The 11,342-nt window shown below is 40.2% G+C and overlaps 1 protein-coding gene across 1 annotated transcript; it reads left to right on the top strand.

Moving 5' to 3' along the window:
• The first annotated feature begins 682 nt into the window (after positions 1-682).
• Positions 683-9,944, top strand: rell2 (RELT like 2). The gene is given in 8 exon segments (XM_070913770.1): positions 683-755; positions 2,308-2,523; positions 4,158-4,220; positions 4,605-4,681; positions 6,093-6,259; positions 6,352-6,706; positions 6,821-6,881; positions 9,841-9,944. Coding segments are annotated over 7 exon segments (1,029 nt in total). The 5' UTR covers positions 683-755; positions 2,308-2,321.
• The last annotated feature ends 1,398 nt before the right edge of the window (positions 9,945-11,342 follow it).

The raw sequence follows: 11,342 nt of genomic DNA, 5'->3' as shown, positions 1-11,342 counted from the left end.
GTACCATGTGACACAACTTGTTTCGTGATGCAGACATACTGTGCTCTACATTCAGTGCATGACTGGAGCTGACCACTTGCTGTACAGCTGATTTATACCAAATACTTGGTGTAAATCTTGATGGTGAAGGAGAAATGTTTTTGAAGATGTTTAGTGGGGTGTGCTAACGATATGTACTATCAAGGCTTAACCACCCTTAAACGTTTCAGAGGGAACAAGTGCTGATTAGTGTGTGCACGTCCGTGTGTGAGTGTGAGGGGCGGTAATGGATGCTGATAAGCCAGCGGGAGGGCAACACTGATAAGCTGCTATATGCTAACTCCTAGTCTACACTGCGTTTGTGTATGCATGTGTATATTTACTGTTTGCACATTCACAATTACATGTTATGGGACATGTACATATAATTATATAGATATATGCATCGTTATCATATATTTTGTACAGAATGTATTATCGCAAACTAGTGCCACTTTTATAGCGTGTTTACAGGTGTTTTTTCATTGTTAAACCAATGATGATGAGGTTCCCTCACACACTGTTTCTGTGCCTCCTCCTTTCCCTGTAGATAGACAGAAAAGGTGGGGCTAAGGGGGGAACCCATGCTGCACGGGAGGGGCACACACTGCTCACTGGTTTTGGCTTGTTATCCAGCGTGCACATTCTCACATTGGTTATCGACCAAATCTCAAACGTTTTATTTCCCCCCTTGTCTTTATTGGCACACTTCGACCATGCCGACAGGCCGGAAAATGGTAAGAACTATCCATCTGTCATATCTATCTATTTGTCAGCTGTTAGACATAGAGAGAGATGTTACAAGGTTACTGTATTTTGCAGTACGAAATTGTAGGAGAGAGTATTGCTTGGGCAAAGTTAGACAAATGCCACTTTAAAGAAGGTCTTCACGTCAATACAATAAGATTAGGATTAAATCAAAATAGCAAAAAATGGCGTCATGGTCTCTTATTATTATTATTATCTTACATATCTTTATGTGGTAAGTATCTGGTGATGCGAGTTTGGTTGATTTCCTTTTCTCTGTTTTCTTATCTTTTAACCTAAAACTGAGCTCTCATGGAAACTCTCTTTTGCAAGGCATGCGTTGTAAAAAAAACAACAACAAAAAAACAAGCCATCAACTCTCATTGGACTACCTATAAATAAATGTCAAATTAAAAAAATGAGCGAGTCAATCTAACAAAAAAGAGTGAATGTTTGACTGTAATGTGAAGTATATGCAATTTGAACCCTAAAGTCAAGAGCTTAGTGTTCCAGTTATGCAATCTGCCGTATGTCTTTTTAGCTACTGCCTCAGTTTAAATAACTAGGTAGCTGCATTAGTGTTTTGTTTGTAGTTTATGAATCTACAGTTTTACAGATACCTTCCTCCTCTATAAACATGCTTTAATCAGTCATGTGATGGACCATCTACTGTATGTGGTTGGATTAACCCCCTAGGGGGTTCCTGGGGCAACAATTAGCTGTGGGCAAGTTATGTACCCTGTTATCTGCAAGTGTCCACAATGAAGAGTGCACACAACAGACTGCACATGTCAGCTTTGTTATACAGTGTGTTGCCCAGATACCAGCCAATACTCCTGTGCTGGAGATACTAGATCCCAGGTATGCACCATTTCGTTCAGGTCTTTAAAATGACATTTTGACGCAGGGCCATGATGTTTGGTAATAAGTAAGGCTTTGTCGTAAGGCCCTTATCATTGCAGTTGAGAATGTCCTCGAGAGGTGTATATTCCCAAACAGATTTGCACTTAATCAAACTGTGGTTGATTACATGCAAACTGAAACACAGTTAACCTGGGGGTTTCAGGGTTCCCATTGGTCTGGGGCCCCTGGGCAGGGTCTGATTGCAGCCACAGTGGGACGCACCTTGATGGGGCTTTTCCATCTTTTGAACACAAAAAGCTGGTTAGCAGAGCTTTCAATGTTTCAACTCCATCTTTTTAAGCAGCCATTTGTCATATGAATATATCGCTAATGTTCTATTTTACTGTACTGTACCCAATGCTGCCTTTCACTCTGATGTAAGTCCATACCAACAAAGAAAGCCATTCGATATTATGCTAATTTAGCTCACGGGATAATTTAGCTCATTGGGTAATTCATATCTTATCGTTAACACCGTAATTACAAGCAAAGAAGTTTATAAAACTTTGCATAGCCTCCAAAGTGTGGAGGCAGGTCCGGCTTTTTTAAGGTCCCCGAAAAGTATTACATATAATCTCTCGCTCTCTTTCTCTTTCTCTTTCTCTTTCTCTCTCTCTTTCTCTCTCCTCAATGACTCAGGTTGAACCTACATTATGACTGAATTAGAAGCCTCGGGGGTGGGGGAGCATCCCCCGCCCTACATGATCTTTGTAGTGGTCTTTCTCTTCTTCCTCACTGGACTGCTCGGCTTCCTCGTCTGCCACCTGCTGAAGAAGAAGGGCTACCGCTGCCGCACCACAGACATGGATGACGAAGAGGAGGAGGAGGAGGAGAAGCTTGGAGTCCATGCAGACGGTGAGTTGGGGAAAAAAAAAAAAGTAGAGCAGACAGGGAGGTCACAAGATCAGGGAGTATATATATATTCTATCAGGGAGTATATATATATAGAGTATTCATCAGACAAATTCAAATTCATAGCATCTGTGTGTCAAACTAGGGATGGGGAGTTTGAAAAGCATGGGCAATTTCCAGACAGGGATGGTCGTAGAAAGGATGGCATCTTTGCATTATGGGAAATAAAATGAGATAAAATGCTGCGGTGTGTGTTATTTTCAACCCTTTACATAGCCCAGTGTGTGAGGAACATTTCAAATTAAGCTAAATTTGGTATTAATTGAAGCTTTTTTTGGCCACTTTATTTAAGATTTTATGGCAAACAGCTGCCAATTTACATGTCCGGCAGACACACAGCAACATTAGCATATATTTGTAGTCATGTTTGTGTCCACCGGGTGATTTTTAGTCCAATATTCACTCTCTTTCGGGTCTCTGTTTCGGTCTCCACCGACTCCTTAGAAAAACGTCTGGCTCTTTAGCTGCTAAATGCTCCACTGTGTTCACCAGCAGTCGCTAACTTTGTCTGTAGTGGCAGGTAGTGTGTACAGTGGATTTTTGGGAGCTGTGGAAATGAGAAGGATCAGAGGCGAGTTTGCAGGCCGTAAAACCAAGACAATGAGCTAAAAGGGGCTGAAAAGCTCCCGAGAGCTGAGGGTAACTGCAGAGTTGGTGACAATTCTCTGCAGGTTTGTCTAGAAGGACAACACCTTTCATGTTACACACAGTCATTTGTCTGCCATTATTGCAGCTAGTTTCACACTGACTTTTTCTCTGATTTCTAATCTGACTTTGTCTAATTTAGAAACAGCTTACTTTGTGTGTTAGTTGAATGTTATTGCTGCTATTCACTTCTGTCTCTGTCACTCTCCCTCGTGCTTTTTTTTCCCCACCCACAAAACTCTTACAGAAATTCACAAACTTCATTAGAGCAGCTGAATACCAAAAATTGTGGAATGTAGTTTGAGAAGTAAATTTACTTATTTTCTTTCCATGCAACTTTCTGCTACATTTCAGAGGGAGATAATGTACTTTGTACTTCACTGCATTTCTTTGACCACTTAAGCTACTAGTTACTTTACAGATGAATATTTTTGCACACAAAACATATGTAGAGCTTATGAAATAGAATATTGTTTTAAATTACTCAACTGGATATACAAGTATAGCTGAAACTATTAGTCGATTAACTCAATTAGCTGATGGACAGAAAATGAATTGGCAACTATTTTGATAATGGTTTGTCATTTTTCCTACAAAAACACTTGCTCCAGCTTCACAAATATGAGGATTTTCCTTTTTAATAGTTTTAATGACTAATGACCATTGGTTGGACAAAACAAGCGTTGTGAAGGTGTCACTTTGGGTTTTTAATACTTTTATATCCTTTTATTTTATATGAAATACCATTAATCTCCATTGTACTGGGGGATATCTCATAACCTTATCTTATCTTGTAAATCCTGTGAACTTGTGTGAACCAACCGTTAAACCAGTGCTGGTTGACAGACAGTTCAGGTGTGGTATTTGGCTAGATGGACTGCAATATTTAAAAGGTGTGGATTTAATCTGTTTGTTGTTCTGCTCTGTTTCAGATGAGGATGAAGAGAACCAGGATACAGTGGAGCAGATCCTCAAATGCATTATCGAAAACGAAGGTGACACAGTTGCTGATCAGTGTTTTGGGTTGAATTCTCTTTGATTTAGTTCAAGTTAAATTCAACGTTTATCATTTTTAATCTACTCTAAACTTTTGGTTTATTTGCATCCTTCACTGTGTTCTGTTTTACTGTTCTCTGCTATACTATCAGCTGTATCCTGGTGTGCTGTTTTGTGGGTTGATACACATGATGGATATATTTGAGAGCTGTTGACATGGCATCAACATTCCTAGATTTCACCATTTTCATGCTAAAGAATACAAAAATGACTCTCATATTTGGATGTATCTGCAAACGTATTCCTATCAGATTACATCAATCCATCTAACAGTACTTGATTAGCACTACTTTATCATGGGTTTGTCTTGTTGCCACCTCTAGCTAACATGGAAGCCTTCAATGAGATGTTGGGAAACCACAATGTCTGTGTGCGCCATGACCCCAGGTAAGCTCATCCAGCATTCTGTATTAGTGTGACGCATTTACTGTCTGTTGATTGCATGTTAATGTCACAAGGAAACAACATTTTAATTTTTATGCCTCCGTGCTGGTGATAGCCACGGCCGCAAGAGTTATGTTTTCGGGTTGTCTGTCTGTCCATCCCATTCTCGTGAACGCAATATGTCAGGGAGATAGGGAATTGAGGGAATTTCTCATCAAAAATCTTAAAAACATTTTTTTTGGCCATCATTCAACACCATAAATCAGGAACAGAAGGGGAGATTGTGGCCATATTTCACAGTTGGTCAAACACTGATCATTGAGTCAAAAGTGTCACTTATTCAAAGGTCTTTATGACCTCAAAAGGGTTTTTAGCCATAGCTCAAGAATGAATTGGGCGATTCCATATTTCACACACTTGTTGACTCGAACACCACGAATAAACAATAACTAGCACAGTACGGGCTTTCCTCCATCTCGTCCGTTCTGCCTCTCACTTCCTGCCTCATTCTGAATTTTGAGCGTCATCGGAATCACGTGACTGCAAACAACATATAAGAGCGTGCCGAGCTAATTGTGATCCTGTGAGCAAGTTTTATCTACAGCTCATAGAGAGGCTTCATAGTAATTGAGTACATACATGTACTTGTTTACCTCTTTATTCAGTACATCAATGATAGTCCTTCACTAATCAGTTCAACAATGTATATTCACTGGAATCATACATATGTATTATCAATATAGTAATAACCAACAAATATACTTTATACCTTTTATTCAATTTCTCTTCAATTCACTACATATATAATATGAGTCTGGACAAACATGGATGTAAACTGCAACTTGACTGGTTGTCAGAGGCATACAAAAGTGGGGCAGTAAATCTAGTTTACCTTGAGCTCCACAAATTCTGGAATCCCTTAAAATGAATGTTAACAATGTAGTTCACTTGTAGCTTGAATGTCATGAAGTAGTCATACTACATAACCATAATGGTTTCCCATATCTTAACTGCTGTATGTGATATAATCAACCATTTTAAAACCAGCATTCAGGGACTTTGCAGAGTCAATGCTAAAAAATGTGAAGGCTGAACAATTTAAAGAATTCATTTCAATTCAATTTTATTTATATAGCGCCAAATCACAACAAAAGTCATCTCATGACACATTACAAATAGAGCAGGTCTAGAATGTAATATAATGTAATAGAATGACGACGTCTACTTGACAAGTTTTTTTTATGACACATTAGGCAAGACTCCTGCAATTATTCTTCTGCAGTGTACACATAAAAGTTTTAACAAATAATTATAATAATAATTCTAGCTTTAGTTCTAGACACGTCTCAAACTATACATATACTACTATAATAAGAATAATATTCATGATAATAATAATAATGACAATGTTGATGTCCAGACGTAAGGAGTCCATCGGTGGTGTTCCTACCCATCACCACACAGTCCACTCAGGCACCGACCACAACTCCTGCCACCTCTGTGCCCAGGTCCGATCTAAAAAAGGCCGCCGACAAAGCCGGACCCCCCGCTCCAAACAACGACCTGGAGAACAGACTGTCTTCTCTGTTGGCAGGTAACAACCCACACTTTAACCACTTGGGCAAAGAGCATGCTGGGATAGAGTAGCAGAAATATTTCATCTTGAATGTATCGCTGTACCTTCAGGTTCCGGGTGACGCACACTGATAAGAAGCTTCATGGAAGTCCTAATCCACTTGTCAGTTCAGGGGAGCAGCTGGACCAATCCCAGGACAGCGAGGAGCGGAAGGAGGGCGTGTACAATCTGAGAAGCATGTTCAAGGATGTTCGACTGCCTTCAGAGAGCTCCAATGGAGTTGCTCCGAATGTGGGGAAACGCAGGAAGAGTTTAACCATATTTGGGCTGAGGCGGGGCAGTGACCCCGTTGGCATTAAAGTAGGAGAGGGGACATATAAGGAGGTCGGAGGTGTTAGATTCAGCTCATTTCAGCAACAACCTATAGTGCTGGAGGAACTAGTGCAGGCAGAGAACAATGGAACTGTAGGTGATACTGAACCTGGTATCAAACCTGAAACCGAGGGCTCAAAAAATCAAACGCCTGCTTCAGCTCACCTTGAGGCTAAAACTTCAGGTTCTGTTATTTCTCCAAATCAGGCCCATGACTCTAGCTGTGCTCCTGACGATGGTTCTAAACCTGGGCCCAGTCCTGAATCTCGTACGAACCTTATGATCAAACCTTCTGTTGGGAGTACAGCAGCTTCTGCCCCCACCTCTCTTCCCATTCCATCTCCTGCTTCGCATGGACAGAAATTTAAGACAACGGAGAAACAAGGAGATCTTGAGGATATGGTGTTAAAAAATGAAGAGGCATACAATCCTGGGCCGCTGCAGACCTCTACACCCATTTCCCCCATGTCTGGATCCATTCCAGGTTTCACTCCTCTCATTCCTACAGGTCAACCTGAACCCTTTTCTAGCACAGGTTTTCTAGTTACCCAAACTCCCCCTGACCCAAGCTCCAGCACAGATCTGGAACCAAATTTTGGTGGTAGCCTAGCTTTAATAAGCTTACATTCATCCCCTCCATCTTCATTCCCAATCAAGACCCCATCTTCAGCCACTTCGTTAAAAGCTCCTACCTCACCCCTGGCGGGCACACTGAGCCCCAATGTAAGCTCAAGAAATACGCCATCAGAAGCTTCAGAATTTGCCTTTTCCCCTGCCCTCACTCCAAGCCCCAAACTCCTATCAGGCCGAGTGACGTCTAGCCAATCCCCTATTCCATCTTCAACCTTTGGAAAAAGCGCAAGTCTATTACAAGCCCAAACTCCCTCATCTAATCTCACTGCTTGCCCCATACTTGATACAATGCCAGTATCACCACAACCCCCCTCTTCCCCAGCTGACCATAAGCCATCCTTTAGAAGTTCACCTTGTCTGACTGTGAAGTCAGATGCTACAGACGTCAGACTTCCTGTGACCAAAGGGGATATGGTTTCAAGACCATTATCACTAAAGGAACAAGAGCTAAATGGAGCCAGAATCCCAAAGACAGAAGAACAGACAGAAATAAAGAGGGTTGGGATTCTCAAAACAGCTACCATTTCACCAGTTGAAGGAAATTCTAAAGGTTTTCCCCTTTCCTCTCCCACTGATCAGCTTTCTAAAGAAAGACTAAGCAGTTTGCCCCTGTCGTCTTCCAGTACACTGTCCCCCTCCTCACCTATAGGCAGCGCAATAAGTAGTGTGACCATCGTCAAAGCCAGCTCTGACAGCAAAAGAGAGTTTTCTGTTGTAACTATGCTGGAGGAGAAAGACATTTCTTCTTCAATAAAAGACCAGAAAGTAGAGACTTCTGAAACTGGAGTTGAATCAGAAAAAGTGAGAATTAGTCCAGCAGTTGGTCAGGGAGGAGAGGATTCTGTTTCTGGTGTTGAACAACCTGAAAGTCAAAGTGGAGAGACTTCTGGAGCAGAGGTTGGGCCAACAGTGAGCCAAGAGAAGGATGATGTGGTGGAAATGGAAGATATTAGGGACTGCAAAGTGATGCAGGTGGAAGAAGTAGAGAAGGTGGAGGAGGAATTGGAGAAGATGGCGAGCATTTAGTCGAAACTGAATTGAGAGGTGGTGTCTTATATCAAGATGGTAGAGAGTTCAAACTCTTCTCTGATAATACAAAGAAAGAAGTGAAGAATGGCACCACTCAGAGGTTCATAGGAAATTAAATGTAGTAATAATGAAATTGACTAATTATGAACACACCTTTAAATCATTTAACCACAGCAGGATTGTACTGGCTAGCCAGTTGATTAATGGAAAACCATCAGATACTCTTCCACTGCTAGATTTAAAGGATGATACGATGTTCCATGTCTTAACCCTTTCACCTCAAATCACATTTACTTTACATCATGGCGAACCATTTTGCAAACTAAGAGTTTGTGTTTTAGACTTTTGAATGTTTTTTCCTACTGTTATGGGCAGTCATTGGCTTCCACCCATTTTTATACAGTATAACAAGAGAGTGAGCTATATGCTAACACCAGTATTCTAACATACCCACAATGACAGTGTTAACGTGCTATGTTAAGAAGAAAATGTTTTCCATGGTCACCAGAGTTTACCAAGTACTAAACCCAAAGTACAGGCTGATGAGAATGTCATTTGTTTTGAATCTATTTGGTCATGAACCAAACTACTGGACAAACTGACTTTTCATCTAGCACCATTATCAGGACAAAATTCCAGGACCACCAAAGTTACCACCAAAAGGACCACCAAAGTTACAACTAATCCTGTCTGTACCAAATTTCATGGCAGTCTATTCAATAACTGTAGATATGTGTAGATGTAAAAACCACAAATGTCAACGCTATGGTGGCATTACAGGAAAAACTAGGCGATCACTCAAATCAGTAGGATTCATCGTCTTTGTTTGTCTGTACAACAGTTTTGCCAATCCATCCAGCAGTTTCACATTCCAGTCTGGACCAAAGTGGTAGGCCCACCGAACAACTGAACGACGGACCAACATTGCCATCCCTAGAGCCCTGCCACTAGTTTGGCTAATAATCAATTACTGTGCTCAGACCATACCATAAAGAAATTAATGGATTCAAACGGCAAAACTGTAAAGTACTCATGATTTGTAGTTAAGAGGGTAAAACAATGAAAAAATATCCTTATTTTATACATCCATCTTCCTTCAGTTTGCCTTGTTTTCAGTTTGTAAAATATATATATATATACATGTATATGTATATATATGTATAGTAATATCAGTAAATTCTTATGCTAGTGTAATCAGGCACTTTCACTGGTAAATTGAAAGAAATTGAAAGGTACATTTCCTGTTCACCAGTCACTCCAGTCCTAGACTATGCCATTTTAGTTTTCTGGAATTGTAATATTATATCTAGAAAAATATTGGCTTTTTTGGCTTTACAAGTCTTGTTATTCCCAACACTTTCTGCTCATGCCAATTCATCATTTGTTCAACCAAGAAAGTGCAAAACACAGCAAGTGATAGCTACAGTACAGCGTTTAACACCATAGTTCCCTCCAGATTCGTCACAGAGCTCAAGGACCTGGGATTAAACACCTCACTGTGCATGTTGAACCTTGAGGTGTTTTGACCCCCCTGTTGTACTCCCTGTACACACACGACTGTGTAGCCACTTTCAACTCCAACAGCATCATCAAGTTCGCTGACGACACAGATAACAATGAAAAGGCCGACCTGAAGGAAGTAGATGACCTGACAACAACCTACTCCTGAATGCCAGCAAGACCAAGGAGCTGATAGTGGACTTTGGCAAGAAGCAAGGAAGGAACTATGCCCCCGTTAATATCAACGGGTCCTTGGTAGAGAGGTGAGACAGCTTCAAGTACCTTGGTGTCCACTTCACTGTGATTGTACCTTATATGATTACATGTGACAAATAAATGATTGCTTGATTGATGGCAAGTACAGCCATAGACTTTGTACTGATGATTGTAATATCAAGCAGCACGTGTGAAATAAGCTCTCAGACTACAGAGCCATGAAACTTCCACCAAATAAGCTCGGCAGCCCTTATAGCTGTGAACATTTTTAAAGTATAATGTGTATTGTGAAGTATAATGGAGTCTAAAGCTTCTACATCACATAAGGGACAGGTGACGTAGATTGATGACTGTCGTGGAACCCTCCATTGATATCTACTAATTCCAACATTGGAGCAGCCTGGTTGTAGGTATTAAGCACTAAGTACTAAGCTGCGTTTCCTGTCAGATATATGATGTTATACATAAAGTATGTATACACAACTTCACCTTTAGCTGTACAGTATGTCTCTAGTCTCTCTAAATACAAAACTACTACAATAACAAGGCCATTATATACCTTGCAACAACAGTCTAGAGGCGTGGCCCAGAGTGCGTATTGTGTCAAATTATTGTCAGATTTTTCAAGGAAAGTGAAATACAATCTTAGAATGACATTTTATTCACTGAAGTAATGATAAAATCTGGGGACAGATTGTGTTGTTACAATCGTAATAATTGTACAATACCACCAAGGTAATATGCAAAGCATTACACAGATCAGCAGCCACTGAACTATTCACACTGAAGCACCACTGAACACTGCAAAAGCCTGCAAACTCCATAATCACTATGAATCCTTAGATTTGATCAATCAGCTTAATTAAATCAGGGGGGTTGTAATAGTTTTCGAGAGATGTACATTGTATTTACCCTTACTAGCAGGGCCTGGAATATATGTACAGCATAATACACATGCTGGTGGTGTGAGAGACTTGTAAATATGCAGGATGTATCACATTTTACTCTAATGAAATAAAATACCAGAACTATGCTTTTCAAACCCGTGTGCCAGTGTGTGTTTTGTCCTTGAGGACATCAAAACACGACATCAGTCAATGACCCAGGTAGTAATGACCAGCATATCACGCCATCATGCTATAGAAATAGCCATACTATTGGTGTTTAATTAAATCCATAATGTTAAAATACAGCACAAAAATAAAACACAAAACAGGGAAAGAAATTCCAAATTAACCTTTTTTTTTAAAGATTAAATAGTTCTATTGGACTAAAATGCAAAATTGTTGATTTTCTGTAGAGATGGAATGTAAACAAAAGATGCCATCCTTACATTATAAAATATATTTTC

This window comes from Enoplosus armatus, chromosome 10 (assembly GCF_043641665.1).
Source record: "Enoplosus armatus isolate fEnoArm2 chromosome 10, fEnoArm2.hap1, whole genome shotgun sequence".
In the NCBI taxonomy this organism is placed as follows: domain Eukaryota; kingdom Metazoa; phylum Chordata; class Actinopteri; order Centrarchiformes; family Enoplosidae; genus Enoplosus; species Enoplosus armatus.
This window is presented reverse-complemented; position numbering and strand designations above follow the sequence as displayed.